The following is a 23,447-nucleotide window of genomic DNA, read 5'->3' on the forward strand; positions in this document are numbered from 1 at the left end:
GTTCTTTGGTTAACTTGCCAAGAATCCGCCCCCTCAGATGTTTGAAAGTCTGCTTTGGTGACCCCCTGGCCTCACCTCTGGTATGGGTGGCTTGTTTTCAGAAGCTCTGCCTTATGTGTGGTAGAAATCAGCTGGTCAGTACAGGTATGACTGAGGCTCACATATGCCTTCACTGGGGAGAAGTGTTAACTTATGTCATCCTTGGGTAGATAGTGCCAAGACCCCCTCTTGCTCAGAATAAAGAGGTTTATAACAGCTCCAGCCGAGACAGGCCTGGGAGTCACAGCTCTCTTGGGTTCTCTATGCAAGTCTTGTGTGTTATTTCTTCTCACGGCCCATCGGCCATTCGGGCCTAGGGCCACATCTGCCTGCGTCACCTTCCACTGAAGGTGGGCCCAAAAGTGGACAGTCCTAGGGACCATCCTGAGGTGCACTGTGGGAACATCACAATTGCTGAAAGATGAAGTTTGTGAGGAGAGGCCAGTAAGAGCAAGTGATGGTAGTGGGTGGAAGGAGAAGGTAAGAATAAAATAAATTCAAATAATCAAAAAGGAGCCCAAACTCGGCACCAGCCTCTGCTGTTGGTGTCTTAAGGGGCCGGAGTCATGCAGGGGGCCAGGAGTGGTCTTGCCTTTGGTTGCTGTGTGACTTTTTACACCTGTGATGTAAATTACAAGCTTACTCTGGGTAAAGCATGAGCATATTGCTGAAATTTCTTATAGTAGAAGGGAATGCTTCCTAGCTTTTTGGACACAATCAGTTTCCCTTTTAAATATGTCATTTTAGAGGAAGTGCTACCACCGAACCAAGCACTTTGCTGTTCCCCAGTGGAAAGGATTTTCACTTTTGTAATCCAAATGGTAGGCGTTCTTTCCTCAGCCTCTTGGTTTGCTTTGGCTGGAGTCCGCTGGTGAGGACTCCTGAGGCTCTGGGCTCCGTTGGGTCAGAGAGAGATCCCAGGGGGTGAGGCTGCTCCCTGAGCTCTTCAACATTATTCTGCACTCAGGCTAGGAATTTCTAAAAGGCATCACCCAGCCCTTTAAGAATATACCCTGCAGGTGAATCAATTCCTGTTTCAGCTTAAGGAGGGAAAAGCTCCTTACGTCATTGTTAAATCATTCTGGGAACATTTAAGCTGGGAGGAGTGTTGGGGTTTCTCCTTGTCACTTTCCCTTTGCCAGTCTCTCTTTAGAGGATGCACATGTTTATTTGAATGAGCTGAAATCAGGAGGCCTCAAACTTAACTCAGGAGCCAAATAATCCAAACGAATCCTTGGTGATTGTTTTTGCTCCTAGGAAGGCGAGGGAGTTTCCAGAACCCACCGTGCAAGCCTTGATGACGCAGGCTTCATTCTTATATGATCGTATAAAGATAAATAGATTAAGGGTGCTTTACCTTGCAGTGCCCCAGATAGAAGACGAAGGTCATGTTCTAGGAGGTCATGAGTTTTCATTCACTCATCAGAGCCGGCATTTGCCACCTGGTTGCACAGCACACTCACCTGGGAACTAGACAAAATGCAGGTGATGAAAGTGCCCATGCGGCTTCCGCCTCCAGAAGGTTTGGTTGTATTGGCCTGGGTGATGGCTCAGGGGTCAGAATTATCTTAAATGTTCCCCACTTGGGAAACTCCAGTGTGAATCCAAGGTTAAGATGAGCCCTGGATCTCAAGCTTGTTTTTGTGTTGGAAACATGAGAGTTTAAAAAAAGTGCTGACGCCTGGACCTCACTCCTGAAGGTTGTGACTTCACAGGTAAGGGGTGAGGCCCTAGAGTCAGGATTTTTAATGTGATTTTAATGTTGAGTCACATTTGAGAATCACTGTTTCATATTCATGTTTCATCTTGGGCCTGTGGCCTAACCTCCCGGAGGCTGTTCCACTGTTCAGTGACGCAGGGGAAATTCTACTTGCTGTAGAGCTTTGAGCACGGATGGGTGTTCTGTGCCAGGGTACCGGGCGGTGACTCCCAGTGCTGGCCCCAGCGCAGGTCCAAGCTTTATTTGAGCGGGTAGAGTGGGTCACATCAAGAACCTCACTGGTTCTCAAGTTCATTTTTAAATAGGATCAGATAGTTACCCAGATAAATCTGAATCTGCCCTAGCACAGTGCAAGGAAAATCTGTGTGTTTGAGTTATCTATGACCACATGATTTCACTCTATTGCATAACTGGGAGTTCTCTTTATTTAGGTGAAGAGTAGCCAAGGGGCTCCTGGCTTCTAAAAATACAGTTTTCTAGTGAGTGATCTGAGAATGTCACCTCTTGAACCTCCGTTGGCTCAGTGGTAAATTGGCAACCATGGTGCCACCTTCCTAGTTAGGCTGTATTCAGTCCCAGGTGCTAAGTGCTTGGCGGGCACCCGACTTCTTGGCCCCAAACCCCCACTTTTCCAGGGCTCAGTGGGTATGTCCGGGTGCCCCCATATGAGGACTGGCTCTCCTGTTCTGTCTTTAGCAACCCTGAATTTTCCTGCACTCACTCCATGCCACTTTCTTGTGGTGGCCAGTGTTAAGGCTGCACTGCCCTGATCCCGGCAGGGCTCCATCCCTGTGGGTGGCCTGAATGACCGAATGGCCAAGCCTTGCTTGTCTTTCACACTCAGAGAGCTCCTACATCCCGTAGTGACGCTGAACCCTACCCCTCAGCCTGGCTTGGACTGAGGCGACAGATGCACTCAGGCTCAGCATGTGTTATTTCTCTGTCTATGACCCCAGCTCCACCCATGAATAAGGTGAATCATTGAAGCACTGAGATTCTCGGGCCTTTGAGAGTAGCCGTGAGGGGGGCACCTGAGACCACCCGCCTCCTTTCCTGCCTGGGTAGGTGGATCTTGAGGCCTGGTGTGCATCATGTCCTGTATCAGGAGGAGAGGAGAAGGATCTGAAGACATCTGACTGCCCAGCGTAGGCACTGGCTGGAGTGGGCCGCCTCTGGTTGTCTGGCCACTGCAGACCATGTCCCAGTGCTGCATGTTGGTGGGAAAGTGAATCCTGAGGACGAGACTGGCAGGCAGCGTTTTGTTCAGGAAGAACTGCTCCCCACCAGATGCCCCACGGAGACCCGTGGCTGAGAATGTGAGCAGGGCTTGTGCGGGGACGTGCGGGTCACTGGGATTGTTGAAATGGAAATCCTAGGTTTCCATGGTTTCTGTGCTGATTCCTACCGCTTCTGTGACTTGGAGGGCAGTGGGGTCCTGGGGCCTTTTCTGCCTGCTGCACCAGGGCCGAGCGGGGCAGGGGGCGGCACCGGATGCCCTTTACCTGAGGAAGGCCCCAGGAGGGGGCAGTTTGCTGAGCCTTCTGCAGGGACCCGGCCATCGTGGGCACAGGGCTCAGTGAAGCAATTCTGTCCTGCTCTCACTGTCTCCTTCCTCTTTTTTCGGATTTCACTTCTCTGAGGGCATGCTCAGTCGCTCAGTTGTGTCCAGCTCTTTGCGACCCCATGGACTGTAGCCCACCAGGCTCCTCTGTCCATGGGATTTTCCAGGCAAGAGTACTGGAGTGGGTTGCCATTTCCTTCTCCAAGGGACCTTCCTGACCCAGGGATCGAACCTATGTCTCCCGAACTGTCAGACAGCTTCTTTGGACTTCTCTACTGAAGAGGAAAAATTTGGTCATAGCCAGATTTATGAGTGGTTTCTTTACTACAGTTCTGAGTATGGGTTTGAAGCATTTCTTATTTAACTGACTAAATGAAATGGAATCAAGGCACTCCCTGGAGAGGGTGGGCAGCCTGCCTCCAACCGCTGTTGGATGACTCAAAGGGTGTGATCCCAAGAGGCACTCCCATCTGAACCTCGAGGACACCCTAGTCCTGCTGTCTGTAAATTAGGGTAACTTGTACAACTCCTCTGAGCGTATTGGTGCAGAAAGCCACCTCCCACGGGATTGTCTCTGTATCTAATGGGAGGGTCCAGTGGACTTGTCAGAATGATGTTTGTTAATCAGACACCAGGCACGTTTGTGTTTGTGAATCTTCACATAGAAACTAAACACAGGCACAGAGCTCAGGGACATTGAAGGCTGGGCTCCAGACCATTGTCATAAAGCAATTATCACCTCAATAAAGTGATTCAGGTATGTTTTTGGTTTCCAAGTGCATATAAAAGTTTTATTTATACTATTCAGTTCAGTTCAGTCGCTCAGTCGTGTCCGACTCTTTGTGACCCCATGGACTGCAGCATGCCAGGCTTCCCTGTTGATCACCAACTCTCAGCTTTCTCAGACTCACATCTATTGAGTCGGTGATGCCATCCAACCATCTCATCCTCTGTTGTCCCTTCTCCTCTCTTCTTCAGTCTTTCCCAGCATCAGGATCTTTTCTAGTGAGCCAGTTCTTTGCATCAGGTAGCCAAAGTATTCGAGTTTCAGCTTCAGCATCAGTCCTCCCAATTAATATTCTGGACTGATTTCCTATGGGATGGACTGGTTGGATCTCTTTGCAGTCCAGGGGACTCTCAAGAGTCTCCTCCGAAACCACAGTTCAAAAGCATCAATTCTTCGGCGCTCAGCTTTTTTTATGGTCCAACTCTCACATCCATACATGACTACTTGAAAAACCATAGCTTTGGCTAGATGGACCTTTATTGACAAAATAATGTCTCTGCTTTTTAATATGCTGTCTAGGTTGGTCATAACTTTCCTTCCAAGGAGCAAGCATCTTTGTAGTCTGTTAAGTATACAAGAGTGTTATGTTTTTAAAAAAAAAAAAAAGTGTTCATACCTTAATTTAAAAATACAAAACAAAAAAGTAATCACAATAGTAATATCCAAGAGCACTGAGTACAAATTACCATCACAAATATAATAATGAAAAAGTTTCAAGTATTGTGAGAATTACCAAAATGTGACACAGAGATAGAGTGAACCAGTGCTGTGGGAAATGATGCAGTAAACATGCTGGATGCAGAATTGACACAAACCTTCCATTTGTAAAAATAAAAAAATAGTGTCAAGTGCAGTAAAGTTCTGGAGTGTACTGTGTGTGGAAGGGCAGGTCTCAACCCAAAACCCCGTTTTCCTCGTCTGCAAAAAGATGCAGTACACCGCCTTAATTTGGTGATTACGGGATTTTCTCTGTGAGCCCGCGTGCCCGGGCCTGGCTGTTGTGGGGAGCCTGGGTGGTGGTTTGTCACTGGCCCAGCAGAGGTAGGCACACGTGAGCACATCCCAGTGCCACAGCAGCGTCATGCCCCCCCCTTCCTTGTTTCTCCAGGGGTGTCACAGTGGGGTGGAAATGGTGCTGGGGTCCCTCCTGTCTGCACTGCAGTCTGAGAGGAGGGCATGGTCTGTCATCTGGGGAGCCTGGCCTCTGATGACTCTGGTGCCTATATCTTTGCCCCTTTAGGAAGGTCAGACACACCCTGCCGGGAGAGCGATGCCTCTGTACAGGGCTTCCCAGGAGGCACTAGTGGTAAAGAATCTGCCTGCAATACAGGAAACATAAAAGACACAGGTTCTATCCCTGGGTTGGAACATCCCCTGGAGGAGGGCAGGGCAACCCACTCCAGGTTATTCTTGCCTGGAGAATCCAATGGACAGAGGAGCCTGGTGCACTATAGGCCATGGGGTTGCAGAAAGTCAGACATGACTGAAGTGACAGCACGCACACGTGTCATCGATAGAAAGGAACACTGCCATCCTGCAAGTCTCCCAAACCACCAAAGCTGAGATTCCCCAGACCCTCTGCCACATCCCCCATAAAGTGAGTCTTCATTGGTTGGGGCATGGCTGAAGGATCTATGATGTTTCTTACACTGAACAGTGGGGCAGTGGATGTTGACTGTTGGTGCTTGAATTAAGCTTTCCCCTGCCCAGAATTCCTCACTGTTAAGAGTCGAGCGGTCATGCTCAGGAGCCTCACTCAACCCTGCACCTCTGCAGGTGGTGTGGCCTTCAGGGCACTCTGGCCCTGACTGGGGGTGTGCATGCACACAGGGCTTGCACACACCTCTTGCATGTGCTCAGCCATCGTAGGTCACACCCAGCCTGGTCCTATCCCAGAGCCCCGGGCACCGTCCACGGCCTGGTCCTACCAGAAGCTGCTTCTGAAAGGAGTAGGCAGGCTGTCAAAGCTGCTGGTTGCCTGGGCTGCTTCCTCGCCTGCCCTGTGACTCTGAGGATGCCCCTGGGTTTCATGTCCACACATAGTAGGCCCTGTGGCTCCCCTGAGCAACCAGTGTGGACCTGCGATGAAACACCAAGTATTTTTTGGCACTTTGAAATAAAAAGTTGTACTGGTTACAATTCTGATATCACTATACCTATACACTGGAATTGAGCAAATAAGCAGGTAAATGATTCATGGTGGTAACAAAGAATGGACAAAAATTTTTTCTTAAAGATGCAGAACAACATATAAAGAAGGTGACCATTTGTATAGACAAGTGAATATGTAAACCTGTTTGTGACTCAAGAAAAGATTTCTGTGTCTCTGGTCTGAGTGGCTGTTACTTCCTCAGACTAGAGCAAGGTGCAAGCACTCCGACCCCAAAGTTGACCACCTGTGCCTTGAGAAGAGATGGATTACTAGGGCACAGGCCTCGGACCAAGTCCCCGCGGCTATTAGGCAGCCTGGGTTCTTTCAGTCTTGTTCTCCTTGCTCACTCAGTGATGAGGAAGAAGCCTCGATCCTGGGTCCCAGCCTTTCTTTGTTCCATATGCTTCCTGAGCACCCTTGGTGGGCCGGGCAGTGTTCTTGACCTTGGGGAACCAGCCAGGCACGACTCCCTGCTGGCGCTGACGTGAGAGAAACAGATGGGACATGGACAGTGGTCATTTCACCCAGTAAGAGGATGGGCTTCGAAAGGGTCATGCTGGGTGATACAAGTCAGACACCCAAGGACGTGGAGTGTGCTATTCCATGTACATGAAGTGTCCAAAGTAGGCAAATCCATAGACATAGAAAGTAGATGAGTGGTTGCCAGGGGTTGGAGGTCGGGGATGGGGAGTGAATGCTTAATGGGTATGGAGTATGACTTGGGTGATGAAAATGTTCTGGAACTAGAAAAATTCAAAATACAGAGTGCCTCTGAGAAGTTTTAAAGTTGGTTTTAATTGAAGGTCAGTGTTCTCCATGATGAAAGCGCCTGCAGCCCACTTGTCTCTCTCCTAACAGGGGATGAGCCACTCGGGGGAAGATTCCGGAAGCTGAGCCTTGAGCAGTATGATAATGAAGCTGGGGAGCAGCCCACCTTCTCCAAATGCAGCTGGGGAAAGACCACCAGTTCAGAACAGACTCCAGGCCTGGTGCCTTTTCTCTCCCCAGACAACGCCAAGGAGGTATACACACTGCTACCCAGAGCCTGGCCTGAGCCCTGTCCCAAGTCACCAGTTCAATTCCCCACCCAGCTTCGTCCCCATCTCACAAACATGGTTCCTCCCTGAAGGCAGGCCTTCTGGTTGTGTGGGATCCCCCCTCTTCCGAGAGAGCTGTTGCCGGCATGCACTTGGTCATCTGGGTCTCTGTGTTCTATCTGTAGAATGGGGACTGAGGGGTGGGCCAAGTATGAGATGAGTCGTGAGGGTAGAGGTCTCAGAGCTCCATGGGTGGACAACAGCGGCAAAGGGCAAACGGAAGTCATCTTAAAGGAGCCCGAGTCCCTGACCCAAAGCTTCTTGGGATCCCTGGGAGGGAGGAGGAAGAAATATGGTCACTGTGGATATGTGTCCTTTGGGGAGATCTACAGAGTGTTTTTGAGAAGCCATACTTAAGGCTTTTAATCAGAATTGAAGTAAGACAGGTCGGCAACCCCCCAACGATGAACCTTTTGAAATTAGGGTTTTGTTTATTCTCAAAAGTGGAGAAGTTGGAACCCAGAATAGACCAGAAAGGAAAGTTGCTGAGAACCAGTGTTAATATCTGGGATATATCCTTCCAGCCTCTTTTCTATGCCTGTGTGTTTAATTCTTTGGGTATTTTACATATCTGTAAACACATTACAGATGACGATTCTTTTATCCTGCTTTTTTCATATAACACTCATTTCCCTCTGCTATATAAACTCTCTGCCATCTCTACTTACGAGCTGTGTAATGTTGACCACAAAACACTTCCTTCTGCCTTGACTGTTACTGAAGTTTCTTCCAGTTGTCCATGGCTGCCTCCTGTCACCAGTCTTAGAAGAGGGCTGGCTCAGTGAGGGCCAGGAGCCCTAGCTGTCTGGAGGTGGCCTTCACCTGACTTCCACTTTGCCAATTTCAGGCAGTGATCACCACGTATCCCCCAGACCTGGATGTGATCGATGGCAGGATCTTCTCTCCAACCAACAGTGGCAGTGAGTCCATCTCTCCCACCCCTGCATTTCCTGTGTCTCCAGAAACGCCATATGGTAAGAAAGAAGCAGAGCTCCCTGTGTGCAATCCCACCCCTTCAGAGCAGAGAGGGGGACAGCTCCTCACTCTGCCTTCTTTTCCAGGGATAACAAGCCCACGTTACTCTCCGTTCAGCCCATCCGCGCCACAGATGGGCAGCCCCAGCGCTCTGTATAAAGGAGCTCATGGTAAGACACCCACCTCCTTTCCTCTGCTGTGGACGTCCACTCATGCAGAAATATTTCTACGTGTGTCACACCTAAGAAATGTGCTTCTGGCTGGGGAAGATGCAGGGACACAGCCTGCAGCCTGCTGGGGGTAGGAGTGGTGTTGACTGTTCCCTTCTGTTCACTCAGCACTTTCAGGTGTTGATGGGTAGGGTCGTGGTGTTCTCAGCAGCCGAACATCAATACTTTTCACCTTCTTGTAGCATTACTTGGAGTTGAAAGAAGAAACTGAAAAACCCGACCCACCCTTTTCAGAGAAAGTCAGGGCTACTTTTGGAGAGCAGTGAGCTCCCCACTCTGAAAGACACGGCTGCCCTCGCCCCTTGCCTGCTGCAAGGCATCCCGCCTTTTATGTTCACAGAGCCCTGTCCTGACTCCTCACGTCCTCAGCCACCATCCTGAATCTCCCCAGTTGATGGCCACTTCGGGTTTGTCTGCTGCACCCTGCCCCACGTCTCCCAGCACTTCACATACTTGTGGGGTCTAGTTAGCCTGGGCACCGGCCCTGGGAAGGGAGCGTTAACACCGTGGTGGTGGGTTACTCAGCACTCCTTCCTAGTATGGACATTGCCCAGCTCCCTTGAGAGTCCAGGACGGCCTTGCCCTGGGCAGGTGGAGGGGGGATGGAGCCCAAGCTGAACTTACATTTTAGAATCGCTCTTCTCTGTAACTGGGGATTCCTGCTGTTCTGCCCTGGGGAAGGTGAGTGAGGGTTCCCTTTGCTGCTCATCAGATGCGCTTTGGTGGGAGGGGGAAGCAGACTTTGTATTTAAATACTGTGTTTTATGCAGAGGAAGTTGTAGTGATGACAGCTAGCTCCATTTTCCCTCTTTCTCCAGAGAAAACAAGATCTATGTATCATTTAATAGGAGGGCCATTTTTCTTCCAAAGTTTCCTTTAAGGTTTTAGGTTGCTTCATGTCTTGGCTATTGTAAACAGTGCTGCAATGAACATTAGGGTGCATGTATCTTTTTGGATCATGTTTTTCTCTGGATATATGCTCAGGAGGGGGATTGCAGGGTCAGATGGTAGAGGAGCTGTTTAATCTTAAGAACACCTTCTGAGTCATCCATATTTTCATGCTGGCAATCCTTGAGGACGTTTGCCCAGGGAGAGCTCAGAGGCATACACACAGCACTGACTGGGGGTCCCATGTGCTTTGCAGTGTATGGGGGGTATGGCTGAGCCCTGAGACACAGTGATGGTGGTGGTTGCTCCCATGACTATATTCAACACTCTTCTCTACAGCAGGGTTTCTGTTTCAGTCTTATAGTGATGTGTGATGGGGAAGAGCCCTGGACAGAATGGTGGCACTCTACCAATTTTTATTGGTTGTTTACCTGGTGAGGAGATCTGAGGGTTTGAAGGATGAGTAGGATTAAATAGGAGTTAACTAGGGGAATGGAGAAATAGCAGGCACAGGCCCTGTGGCAGAGGGTCCTTCAGACCAGGAGAGGATAGACCAGGGGTCTGCAGGGCCCTGGAGGTGTGAGCAGAGGCCCAGCCACAGCTGTTCTCTGTAGCTATGGAAGGTTGTGGTATGGCATCTGCAAGCAGTGCTAGGTCATTAACAAGGCCTGAGACAGGGAGGCAACTGCCCAGGCTTCTGTTTTCATATATTGATCGGTCTGCTGTATGTGGAACAGCAGTTGGAGTGGGCAGTGGGATGGAGCAGCTCTGACAAAAATGCTTTCAGAAATGATGGGAAAAAGTGTGTTGGATTTGTGGGAGATTCACAGGTCAGGTAGTGTAATCAACTGACCTTATCAGAATGGATTTGAGCTTTGATGACTTTTTGATTTTGTTGCTATTAAGATGTCAGTTATGTTCTGGCTTCTTTTAGTTAGTATGAAGCTAGTATAACACTAACCATGTAAAATTCCTCTGTGTGTGTTATTCCATCAGCCTGAACTTGGTACCAGGTTAGTCAGTATAAGGGCTTCCCAGGTGGTGCAATGATAAAGAATCTACCTGAAATGCAGGAGACCTGAGTTCATTCCCTGGGTTGGGAAGACTCCCTGGAGAAAGGAATGGCTACCCACTCCAACATTCTTGGCTGGAGAATTCCGTGGACAGAGGATCCTGGCAGGCTGCAGTCCATGGGGTCACAAAGAGTTGGACATGACTGAGCGACCAGCGCTAGTTAGCATAAACCCAAATGTGTCAGTTTATTTCCCAGACAGCCAGCAGACAAGTGTCAGGGAGAAACAGCAGGACACCAATTAAAGGTGGTAGAGACACATTTTATTTGGTACTATTGGAGCAGGGTAAGGAGCTGAGCTCAACTCCTAATGCAGCAGAGACAGCCTAAGAGCTGTGCCAGGGTCAGGGGATGAAAAGTTACCGAGAGGAACATCGAGGAGAGGGAGATTATTGCCAAACTGGCCCAGCAGGACCCTGCTGAAGATAGGCTTGAGCATCAAGGGTGGGGATGAGGAGCTTCATCAGCGAGCAAGCAGAGGAGATGACTCAGCAGAATCCTTGCCAAGACTGGGCCCTCCAAGGACAGACATCAGAGGCCAAGGTCGAGGCCTTGTAGAGCAGCTCCAGGACCCTATCTCGGGTTTGGTCAGGGAGAGTTTGGTCATGGGAGAGGCCCGCGGTGTCCCCTCTCACCTGGCATCTCTGCCCTCTGCTCGGGGTAGCACACGTTCTGTCCTGTGGCACTTAGTTTAAGCCCCTAGACTCCAGTGCCAGGGGTCTCAAGAGCCTCCAGCTCGTCCCATGTCACACGCACCTCATTCCCACCCCTCACCTCTGCAGTGAGCAAGTGAACAGAAAGCATGCTGAAGTTTCCTGGTGATAAATGGTGGGTCAGAACCCACCCCGTCATGTTCCTGTTGCCTGTGCCTGTGTCAAGACAACTCCTCTTTTAAGTTACAGTACTCACTCCAGGAAAGTGAGGGATATTTAAATATTTACTCAAATAATGAATACTTAAATATGAATTCAAATATTGTTGAATATTTGAGTTATCCTAAGCAGTGTGCTGTAACTCAAAGAGCAGATGATAGCTTCAAGGACTGAGGACAGGTAGCGGGAGATGGCTGGGCCATTGTAGGCACTGGGAGGACAGCTGGCACCAGGGGCTGGACCACGTCGCAAGGGTCTGACGATACTGTGAGCTCCATGAGTAGACCAACAGGTCCTACCCACCTAGGACCCTCAAGCAGAGCCTGAAGTGGCTCCCCTTGGGACGGTCTCCAGTGCATCCCTGACACAGCCTACATTACTCCCTGGGAGACATACATCTCTGGGAATGCTACCTTAGAAATCCCAGGTATGAGTCTGTGATATTGTGATTTATAATAAGAAATATATATTTAGTTTTATTTCTGCCACCAAACTCCTAAAGCCTTTGGAATTTCTTAAGTGATGAGAACATAAATGTGATTTTTGTCATGTTAATGAGATGACTTTTGGAAAAGATGGGGCCATGTTGCCAAGGGAACCGACCTTGTGATCAGAGAGTTGGAACTCTCAGTTTCCCCCTCCCCCCAACCTCCAAGGAGGGGAGAGGGCTGGAAGTTGAACCAGTTGCCAGTGGCCAATGATTTAATCAACCCTGCCTATGTAATGAAGTCTGTAGAAAAATACCAAAGGACAGAGTTCAAGGAGCTCCTCAGTTGGTGATCGCCTGGAGATTTGGGGAGAATGAGGTGCTTCGAGACAGCATGGAAGCTCCATGCCTTTTCCTCTCTCTCTAGTCTGGCTGTTTGTAGTTATGTCCTCTTATGATAAACTGATGAGTGAAATGTTTCTCTTGAGTTCTGTGAGTCACTGTAACAAATTATTGCAACCTGAGAAAGGAGTTGTGAGAACCTCTGATCCCTAGCTGGCTGGTCTGAAGGGAGGACAGTCTTGTGGGACTGAGCCCTTAGCCTATGGAGTCTGATGCTGTCTGCATGGATGATCAGAGTCGAGTTAAATTGTAGGACCCCAGGCTGGTTTCAGAGCATTGCTTGTTGGCGTAGGGAACCACCCCGGGCATTGGAGTTGAGTGCAGAACATTTTAGAGCCCCAGAAGGAAATGTGTTTCTTGAAAGCAAAAATATTAGTAATAGATTAGGTAAAGAGGTCATTTACTATCAACCCTTATGAAGGCAAAAGAGAGAATTATGAAGTACAAGATGTAAATTACTGTTATTCCTATCTGAAAGGCTAAGTAGTCTTGATGACATTTTCGAAATAAATGGGAAAAAAAAATGAAGAAAGGTCTCATTGAAACTGTATGATTCTGATATAGCTCAGCTTCCAACTTTGAATAATAATAGGGTTTTTTTTAAATCGAGATAAAATTCACATAAGTGAACCATTTGTAGTGGACAGTTCAGTGGCATTTTGTGCATTCACAATGCAGAGGACCATCATCTTTAGTTACAGAACATTATCTTCACCTGATGGTTTTACAAGTGGGATTTAGGGAACATTTGGGGAGCTTTCAATGAACACGATTAACAGCATTAGTTTACTGAAAGGGAAGGCCTTTATACATTTTGCAACTTATAGTTTGCATACCCATGTTTCTGAGAGGAGGGCTGGTGTTTTCAGGGCCCTGCCTGGGGCTGTGGGTGGTGATGTGAACGTGGAGGAGGGGCTTTGACCCAGGACTGCTCTGAGCTGCAGGAAGGAGGCCCTGGCCTGCAGGGTATGGGGTTTGCTGTTGAAATCTCTTGGAGTTGGTGTCAAAGGGCAAAAATGGGTGACATTTGCTGCAGGGAGGAAGAAAAGGAGTATCCAGGAATGTCTTGAGAGAGAGAGATTAGTTTGAGGCAATGCTTTATTTTTGTTTTTAAAAAAAAAGTTGTCATTCTTCAAAGCTTGACAAACTGTAAAATACTTTTCCCAGACCTCCCCTTTCTTCCTGTACCCAGCTCTGTTTTGTTTAGAAATTTTATGAACTTTTAATGAGAATGTTTATAATAGGAATAAAAACATGTGCTGAATGTGAACATGTGTGACATTTATGCAAGTCCCTGATTACTTTGAATTTTGCAGAGCCTAAAAACTGATATGTGTGTGTGTATATATATATATATGTATATATAACATGTTTACATTGAGGTACATATGTGTATGTAGCTATGTATAGGAAGGCCCACATCTGTATACACATGTGGTATACTTTGCATTCTGTGCAAAAGGACGCCTGCTGGTCATTGTGGCCCAGTGTGACTGCCAGGGTTAGTCACTGTTGTTCCCCCCACTGCCACCCCAGATTTAGAAAAGGAAAAAAGGAAACTTGACTGCTTCAAAATATATTTAAAAATAAACAGCGGTGTTGGGCGGCTGGAGGTCAGCCTGCAGCAATGGCCTGTGAATGTGTGGTCAGCAGTCTGCAGAGATGAGAACACTCATTCGCTTGAGTGGAATGAAGCTCAAAACATGCAAGATGCTGGCATCCTGTGTTGACACCTCATCCACCAAGCAGGCCGGCTTGGAAGGGTCCCCACGTGAACTGACGATTTCCCGGTCGTGATGAATGCCATCTTTTGTTTGCTTCTTTTGCGTTTAGAGGAGTCTTTGTTTCTCTAAATTTATTTTATCAGCTCATGTCATCCTCCATCTGGTGGACTGCTCTTGAATCTCAGCCTATAAAACTTATTCTGATGTGCCGCCAATGGGTTTTTGCTGCTCTCTTAATGCTGAGCCCCACAGGCCAGTGGTCTGGGAGCAGGCCCTGGGGTTGGTGACAGACACATGTGGGTCCTCAGTCACCACTCTACAGTTCTTGCACTGGTTGCAGACCTCTTAAGACAGTTTTTAAACTGAAGCAAAAATAATACTAGCAGTATTGTGCGTGATATTGGGCTTCCTAGGTGGCTCTAGAGGGGAAGAACCTGCCTGCCCATGCAGGAGATGTCAGAGACACGAGTTTGATTCCTGCGTGGGGAAGACCCCCTGGAGAAGGAAATCACAACCCATTCCAGTATTCTTGCCTGGAGAATCCCATGGACAGAGGAGCCTGGCAGGTTATGGTCCATAGGGTTGCAAAGAGTCTGAAATGACTTATCATGCACACACACACACACACACACACACACACGTGCATGACATTGGACAAGTACCCCAAACTTGTCTTACAGTATGGTTTTTAAGTTCCAAATACACTTGGTCATGAATGCATTTCCAAAGCCCCGTCATCTATCACAATTTTGCTCTGCCGCAGGGAGACAGACGTGGGTCGGTCCTCAGCCCTGGAGTGAACTGCAGGCTGCTGACCCTCTGCCATGGTCTGCAGTGGGTGTGGGGTCTGCAATCCCTCTACAGACATGGGCACCACTTTGGCCCGTGTGTTGTTTTCTCTTCACCTCTCTGAACGGGGACAGGATGCCTCTGAGAACTGGGAATGACTTGAAAGAAAATGCACGTGGAGCCCTGGCCTGTAACAGCTGAGATGTTTTCTTACTAGAAGCATGCTCCCGCATGCCCCTGGCAGTTTTTCCTTTCTTATAGAGGCGCTCCCTGCCTTGCAGGGATCGCAGATTCCTAGCATGGTGTGACGTGGGGGTGGCTGTCCTGGTGAAAACTCCGCATTCTGCTGGATACACTTGGGGAGATTTTGGGTTATGAGACCTGAGAAGGGTGAAGATTTAATTCTGGCATCTGCCTTTCACCCTTGGTTACTGGGTGTGGTCCAGCCGGCTTGGTGCTTTTGGAACCTGGTGCCCCCAATTTATAGTGCCTCCTTGACAGACAGTGACACTGGGCAAACCACCCTGATGAAGTAAAGAAGCTTTATGTGTGGTTGAAATCCTGTCATGTGTTAGTATGTTTGCATATATGTATTGCATAGCACACATATGCACCGTGGATGTATATATTCACACATTCACAGTTATGCCCAGACCAAGGAATTTGTTGCTTTTTGAGCACTTATTACATGCTGTGCACTTGTATATGTGCCTGTATAGAGAAAGAGCAAGTCTAAAAAACACAAAAGCCAGGGGAAATGAGAATTCCCTAGTCTGAAAAAAAGGAAAACCTTTTCTATGCTCCAGGGCCTGGCACGTTCTTGATGGACATCTTGGGGTGAATGTCACATGCCCTCAGGTCTCAGTGGGTCACACACTAGGACAGAGGGACCTAGGGATGTTGGAGTTAGATTTCCTGGAGGAACATGGGGTTGGACTGCTGTGAAGTCAGTGTGTAACTGAGGTCCTGGGGTTGACTTTTTGTGTTTGTCTTTAATTCCTTCTCTGCACAAGCAGACCATTGAATTGGATCCTAGAACGCCCAGAGCAGTGCCTCCCCAGGTGCTGGCGGGCAGGTAATCCCTGGGGAAGCAGCAGGAGGGTGTCAGAGTGGCCCTGAGGACTCCTGTCTGATGTACCATTATTTGGAGTCTTTCTGAGATCCCTCCTAGTTCTTTTTCACTAGGGCAGAGCCCGTGCTGAAGACCTGCGGGTCCTTGAAAGTCTCCCCTCCGTGGTCTCCGCTCTCCCCTTCAGTGTACATGGGAGAAGCCCGCGCTGGTCTTAATGGCCCTCTTTCTCTGAAGCAGCTTCTTTGTAAGGCTTCTGAACTTCCTTCACCATGTCATATACTGTTTTAAGGGAGATCCAGCAGATGCCCCATTATTGGGTGGAGCAGAGGCCCTGGATTCTGTTTCATTAATTTAATGCTGGGCAGGGCAGAGTGCTGAGAGCTGACAGCACAGCCCCCCAGAGGACCTGTCAGGCCGGTGGGCATGTCAGGGGCTGGCGGGCGCCTGGAAGAGACCGACCAGATGGTGCCTTCAGATAGCACATGTCCTGCTGGAGGCGTAAGACGGGGCTGTTGAAGGGGACCCTCCCCTGTGCCCTTTCAGGTGCCTCAGCCACCAGATTGGCACCCTTGCCTCCTCTCACAGTTCTCTGCCCTCTCTTACATCCCAGACAGCTGAGCCTTTCTGAGTCTTCCTCTCTCTCTGCCCTCCCGCCTTGCTCATCTCATGGCAGCTCAGGCCTCGCCCTCTGGCCTCACAGTTGCTGACGCCATCCCCACAGCGACGGTTCACAGTTCCACGGTCACCTCTCCTGATGTGGCTGTGACTGTGCTGTGTGTTGGAGGGACAGCCAGCCTCGCCTCGTCAGGTGAAGGAGATCCCCGCTGTCCCTGGAACAGCCCGCCTGGCTCTCACCTCCCCTCATCAGGGTGAAGGGGGTCCCCGCTGTCCTGGAACAGCCTGCCCAGCTCTCATCTTCCCTGGAATGTGCTTCCCAGTGGGGTGAGCAGGGTGGGGGGCCAGCCTGCAGGAAACAGGAGCCTGGATTGGGGTTATGTCCTTCTCCCTCTGTAGCTTCCAAAGTATTGTCTGCCTGTGCGTCACTCATCAGGACATCCCGGCATCTGACATAGAGAGGGTTCTGGTCATGTGTTATGTGTTGTTTTCTAACAAGTTAGTAAATAAGTGAGTGAGTAGGGGAGAGGCACCTTTTACTTAAAGGGAGCCAGGCATGCAGTTTGCTGCTAGGAGTGTGGAGGGAGGCGGCAGGTGCTGGCAGCACAATGGCTGGCCTGACCTGTGCAGGGGAGGATTGGTATTGCCAACAGTGGACAATCTGTGTGTGCACTTGATCCGTGATTCCACTGGGGGTAAGTGGGGACCTTGCAGGTGTGAGCACCCATGGGTACCCCACCTCACACTGAGCCAGATCCTAGGTGCTAGGTGGGGACATCACAGTTGGAGAGGCTGTGTTTTCTGAGTGTGACTTTGCATCAGAATCGCTGCCACTTGCAGCATAGCCACATCACCTTAGTCCCCATTGCCCCAGCTAAGCAGAAGAGAGAAAGGAAAAGGACAGACAGACAGACAGATCTCCGGAAGGTTATAAAGTGTCCTCGATCCCCACCCGAGTTGTTCCGGTCGCAGATGCAGCAGCACAGACACAGCATCCTTCCCCTCCGCCCAGCCCCTGGACCGCCCCAGACTTACCAGGCCCACAGGGTCAGCCAGCCCCAAGGGAAGGACCCACCCTGGGGAGTGCCATTGCATCACTGCCCTTCCTGGGCCTGACTGACTGCCGGACAGCCGCCTTCCTCTCTGTCCAGGGAGCTGTGGGCCACGGGAAAGGCCCGTCCATCCGCTGGCTGGGCCTGCCCTGGGCTGTGCTCAGGCATTTCCTACAGATCCTGTGCGGGAGCTGCTGCCCTGCAGGCACATAAACAAGCCAGAGGAAGTGCCCTGCTCAGACCTTGGGGCAGAGGGTCCTTGGGATCTTCTTGACCTGTAACTTAGGGAGGCGACCCAAGGGTCACAGGTGTGCCTGTGTCTTCTGATAAGAGGCGTGTGCCTGTCAACTTTCACCAGGATGATGAGTGGGTCAGAGGGTCACGCCGGGGCTGGGCAGGTGTGACTCAGCCCAGGATGGTTGGAGCGTGTTCTGGAAGCCTGCTTGCCTGTGCAGGTGCCTCGTCCCATTGTGATGTGCTGAAGGCAGTGCCAGTGCCAGCCCACCAGCAAGAAAGGGGCCTCCCAGCAGTGATATGGGACCTTCTGTCTCAGGGAGGACTTTAGGGTAAGTGGCGTCAGCACTAGGCTTTAACAGATGAGTTGGATCATGCCAGATCTGAAAGGCAGGAGAGGCGAGGCGTGAGTGGCCACTCCCCTCTGTGCTTGGTGGATATAAACCTGGCCAGGCAGGTGTCTGCTGCCTGGAACTTCAGTCTCAAAGGCCACACATGGGACAGAGCCTCTCGACCGTGCTATATGGACTTGTTACTATCAGATCTCAGGCCATGAGATATGGAGCGTGAACTTACCTGACTGAGGGGGATGATGTCCCAAGTCTTATACAGGGTGGGGGTCACTTGAAATGGGCTTTGAAGAGTATATAGGAGTTCACCAGATTACTGGGTAGTGGGGCTGGCCTTTCAGCTAGAGGGAAGAACATGAGCAGAGAAGAGGGAAGAAAAGGATAGAATTTGTTTAGGTCCACCAACAGCCTATTGGTGGACTAAGCTATCAGCCAGGTGAAACAGGCTAAGTGGTTGGAAAGGAGACTCTGCAGACTGGGTGTGGTAGGGTGTGGGAGTGACTGTGGCCACGAAGAAAACAAGAGGAAGGTCCCCCAGGCTACCCTGGGCAGGGGATGGAGTGAAGGGCTTAGGGCTGGTGACTGGGGCAGATGAGAGGCAATGCCCCCACCTAGGGGGAAGGGACAGGGGTGTGGAGCCTGGCTGGCGGGTGGGGTGCAAAGCTGATCAGGGACTCCAGTGGTTTCCAGAAGTTTCTCCTTTGTGAGCGTCGGATCCCAGGGAAGCCAGTCTGCCTTTGGGGGAGGTGGCTCTTGAGGCTCAGTCGTGGACAGCAGGCTGCCCTTGGGGGTGCGGGTTGGGGTGTCTGTCTCCCCGGGGTCACCAGCCACACATGCATTAGCTGCTTGTCCCTTGAATAGCACTGACTCTGGGGCTGCAGCTAAGCTGTGGAGGGTTTCAGCTTCAGTTTGCAAGAGATTAAAAAAAAGGGGAAAGAAATGAAAAGGAAGCAAACCGCGCAGTGTGAGGCGGGGCCACTGCCGTCCGAGGCACTGAATGGGCAGGCCGCCCGACAGAGCCAGCAGCCGCCCAGCAAGCCCGGATTCTTTCCTCGGACGCGCTCTCCCTGCCGCCCTCTGAATGGGCCTCCTCAGAGGTGGCCGCCCCGCGTCCCGCCCCGACTCCCCCGGGACGCCGGAACCCAGAGTCGCCCTGCCCCGGTGGGTGGGGGACTCCACTGGGGACAGTCCTGGGAGCGCCTTCGCCTGGCCCCCCGACCTCCCTGGCTGGCTGTGGACTGACCGGCACCCCGAGGTGCCCAGGTAAGTGCCGGCTCAGTCCCTGCTCTCTGCAGCCTCTGGCCACGTCTCCGCTGATGCTGAAACCTGAGCTCTGGGCAGTGGGGGAGGGGAGGCATGGGAGTGGGAGGAGGTGGGATGCCAAGTCCTAGGGCCAGGAAACAGGGAAGACAGGACTGGGGAGGAGGGTGACTCTTCCTAGAGTCCCCTGTCACTTGAGGACAGCCCTCGGGTCCGGAGGCTATGGGGCAAAATGCCCCAGCCCCAGAGCCTGTAAGGCTCCTCCTTCTAGAAGAAAGCCATGCTTTGTCTTTGCCGAGACTCACTGGGGCAGAGGAAAGCCTGGTTTACAGATGTGCGGCTTTCCGGAGGAGCCGGGGCTGCTTCCCAACACAGCACATTCTTTTGCTGCAACTGAGCAAGCCGGCCTGCCCAGTCCCAGGGCTGTCCTCCACCCCCAGAGCCCCTGAGGGGTCTCGAGCTGCCCCGAGGGCGGAGGGCCCCCAGGCTGCACCCAGGTGCTCCGGCTTCTTAGGAGGAGCAGTGCTTTTACGGAACGCAGACAGCCCGCCTGAGGAGCAAAATCGGGCTTTCACAATGAGTTTTACCGTTGTCTTGCCCACTGTTGGAGCAATCAGAGGGAAGATTTTAGAGTCCAAGACTGTAAAACAAGACACAGTCACTGAAATAACCTGTTTGCAGCACTAGCAGAGCTTCTGGAGGGTAGAGTGTCTGGGTCCTTCCCTGCGTGGGTCCTTCCCTGCGTCTTAGCTCTGGGACCTCCGAGGTGAGCCGGGCAGCACCGTGGGCCCAGGCTCTGAGGGCAGCATAGGCCCAGGACATACTTGGATCAAGGGGCCACCCAGGGGCATCTGTACCCGAGGACCCCTTAGTATTCCGTGTCCTGCTGACCCTGGGCTGACAGAGTGCTGTGTGTGTATATTAGCTGGAAGGATGGGGGTGATCAAGAGGAGAGAGAGGAACACTACCTCTAAGAAAGGCAAGCCCAGGTCAGTGAGTGGTCCTCCTTCTCACTCTTGCCAGCCTGAAAGTCTTGTGTGTTCTCTCTTTGAGGACTGGGAGGATTTCCTGCAATTGAATGGATGATAATGTTCAAATAGAGACATTTGAACAGAAAATGACAGAGACGTCATTTTAATACAGTATATACACGATGGTAGGTTTCCATGAATTCCATTTGTTTGACAGTATATCAAAACTTACCTGGTTGGGATGGAAATATTTCTCTAACTCCAAAGGTAAATTTAAGAGCATTTCGGTCCGTTTATATCAGGAGAGTGAGGTCTTTCTCTCCTGTTGGTGACGGTGGTTGGTGGGATCTGGGGAGCCAGCCTCAGGTGGGGCCTCCTATGGACGTTCTTTTTAAGTGGGAGTCAAGGTCCTAGGGCTGCAGGCGACTCCCAGAGACCCTGAGCCTTCCCACATGAGGGGAACTGGCACAACAGGCTCTCTGAGATAATGTAATGCTGTATTTGGAGGAAAGAGGCGGATACTACAGGGTAGGGTTATTCTGTTACATTAAGGTTGCTGACTTTGAGCTCTCCCTTGTGGGGTGCAAAGGAGTCTTGTGGAAAGAGCATAACTTCCCAGTCATAGAGATGAGGTGACTGCCTTTGAAAAAGTTCCGTAACCTCACCACTCAGCATCTCGTTCATAAGGCTAATAAGTCTGCACATGGAAACCTTTTTCTGAGGATAAATCAGCTATATATGGCTTAGCACAGTGCCTGGCATGTAGTAGTAGGCACCCAGCAAAAAGCAGCTATTATTCTGATTTCTGAAAAGTTGCTGTGTGTGAAATCATCAGGATTTTAAAACATCTTTGTGAGAAGTCGTGAACATTCAGATTTGCACCTGTAGCCACCACAGCATTGCTCTGAAAGCATAATGTGGGACTTGGGTTTGATGATCTGCGTAAGTTCTAGGCAAGCAGTTCACACATTACAAACTGTTAATTGATAGTCCGACTGTTGCCTACTTTGTCTTTTCTCTCTCCTACCCTTCAGTTTCCCCTTCCTATATTTTAAGAAAGCAATAAAATAACGTCCAAAGGCATAACACTGCTTAGGTGAGGAGAGTTGGAATCAGGTAGGTTGGGTGGTGATAGTGGTTTTGTGTGTGTGACTGAAAGGTGTTGTTAAGTGCCCTGGAGGCTGGTCTGCAGCTGTCAGTGGCGTGTCCAGAGTTGGTTCTGAGTCCCAGTCACTCTACAGAAGGCTTCCTTTGACAGTCTTTACTCCAGGCATTCTCTTGTGACTTGAAGGTAACAGAATCACAGTTTACAGTGGAGCTGGGGTCCAGAAGACCCCCTTTCACAGACCACACTCCTGTTTCCTCCTTCAGTGCCACCACCCACTTTATCCTGCAGATTTAAGGACACTGGACAGAGAATTCAGGGAACCAGTTCAGCTTCCAGTTCTCCCACTAAATACCAGGAATCTTTTGGCCTGAGAAAGCATCCTCTGATATCTGATAGTGCTTACTAGCTTCAGGGCAGGCACGTAGTGGAAAAGGTGGGCGGGGACCAGCCACTCCAGGTAAATAAATGAAATCCAGGTAGGATTTTATAAACTCAGAATGAGAAACAACAGAATGAATTGGAGGGATTTTGGTTAGGATATGAGTAGGAAATGGCAACCCACTCCAGTGTTCTTGCCTGGAGAATCCCAGGGACGGGGGAGCCTGATGGGCTGCCGTCTATGGGGTTGCACAGAGTCGGACACGACTGAAGTGACTTAGCAGCAGGATTCAACTGGGTGGAGGACCCAGGCACTCATGGGGCTGCTAGCTTTCCTGGGTGACTTGAGTGCACACAGAGAAGCTTCTAGAATGCCACGGGACTCCTGAACAGCTCTGAGAAGGTGCCAGAGCAGAGTCTCCCGTAGGACAAGATTTGATCCCAGATGGTATGGGTCTCAGGGTCCCTGCCTGATGTGTCTGTGGGTGGGAATAGGCCTGATGTCACCCAGCTATCCCCCTGCCTCAGAGCAGGTGCTCTGAGGAGCTCTCATAGTTTTCTGATTGTCCTGTAGATTGCACTGCGTGTTCACTTTCTAGTTCTTGGTGTGATGAGTGGGTTTTAGGATTTCTCCTGGGCTTTCTTGATATTATGTTGTGAGCTATCAGTTCTGTCTCATCTGGTCTTCTTGTTTGAGTCAGTGCTCCTACCCAAGTGCAGTTCCAAGGCTGCGTGGATGTTCAGATGCACTTTCCAAAGACCTTGCTCACTCGGGGGAGGAGCTAGTGTGGCTCCTGCTCTGCCCTAAAGTGAGGCTGGGTTGGGGAGAAGGCTGGCTCACCCTGCACCCAGCTGACTCCGCCCTGGTGGGGAAGTCCGGGGCTACCTCCTCCTGTGGGGTGGGGTTGATATGGAAGATCAGCCTTCCACTGGGCCTTGCTAAACCCGTGGTGGGGGTGGGGTCCTGTGGGTGTTGGGTAGGAATAGGGCTGGCCGATGTTGCGGAAAAGATTTTCTATTAGTCCACTCATTTTCCTTTGCTCAGTTTTGGTTCTTTGGTTAGATGAGCAGGCTTTTCTGGAGCTGTTTTTGCTGACAGTTCTGGGATCTACCTGAGGCTATAAGGAAGTCAGGAAACTCAGCCTGGATGGTGTCCTTCCTCACCTCCCCTCTACCCCCCAAACCCCCCCACCCCACCCCACCCCCCACCCCAAAGTGTTCAGGTCCTTCTTTCCATCTGTCAGAGTTCCCTGTATGAGTGGTTGTGTGATGTCTGGGACTGTAGTTGTAAACACAAGGGCCGGAGACAAGTGGGGCTACTGCGTCTTGGCCAGAACCGCAAGTTCCCAACATTATTATTTTCAGCACTGCTAATTCAGTGAACACTCACTGCGCAAACACCTCCCATGTGCTGGGTACCCGTGGACACCAAGGTGGAGCAGGCACAAGACCTATGGCAGGGACTTCACTGGCTGGTTGCAGAAGGGATGCACAGGAACCTGAAATATCCAACGAAAGGACAAGAGATACATAACAAAGTTAGTGGGGAAGAGGGATTTGGCAGAAGGCCTTCCAACAATCAAATCCTTGTGTAGAACGTGAAGCCGTTAGCTTGAGACAGAGTCCTGTTTCCTAGAGCAGATGGGGTTGAGGTAGCACTTGGACAGAGTTT

The 23,447-nt window shown here is 50.5% G+C and overlaps 1 protein-coding gene across 7 annotated transcripts in view; it reads left to right on the forward strand.

Moving 5' to 3' along the window:
- The window catches only part of TNS3 (tensin 3), a 219,415-nt gene that overhangs the window by 163,345 nt on the left and 32,623 nt on the right, over window positions 1-23,447 (forward strand). For all 7 annotated transcript variants that reach the window (XM_043463431.1, XM_043463429.1, XM_043463425.1 and 4 more), the window contains 3 exons: window positions 7,118-7,281; window positions 8,204-8,330; window positions 8,418-8,501. In XM_043463431.1, the coding sequence (XP_043319366.1) occupies window positions 7,118-7,281; window positions 8,204-8,330; window positions 8,418-8,501 (375 nt within the window). The remainder of the gene's footprint in view (window positions 1-7,117; window positions 7,282-8,203; window positions 8,331-8,417; window positions 8,502-23,447) is intronic.

The sequence above is a fragment of the Cervus canadensis genome, chromosome 3 (genome assembly GCF_019320065.1).
Source record: "Cervus canadensis isolate Bull #8, Minnesota chromosome 3, ASM1932006v1, whole genome shotgun sequence".
Lineage (NCBI taxonomy): Eukaryota > Metazoa > Chordata > Mammalia > Artiodactyla > Cervidae > Cervus > Cervus canadensis.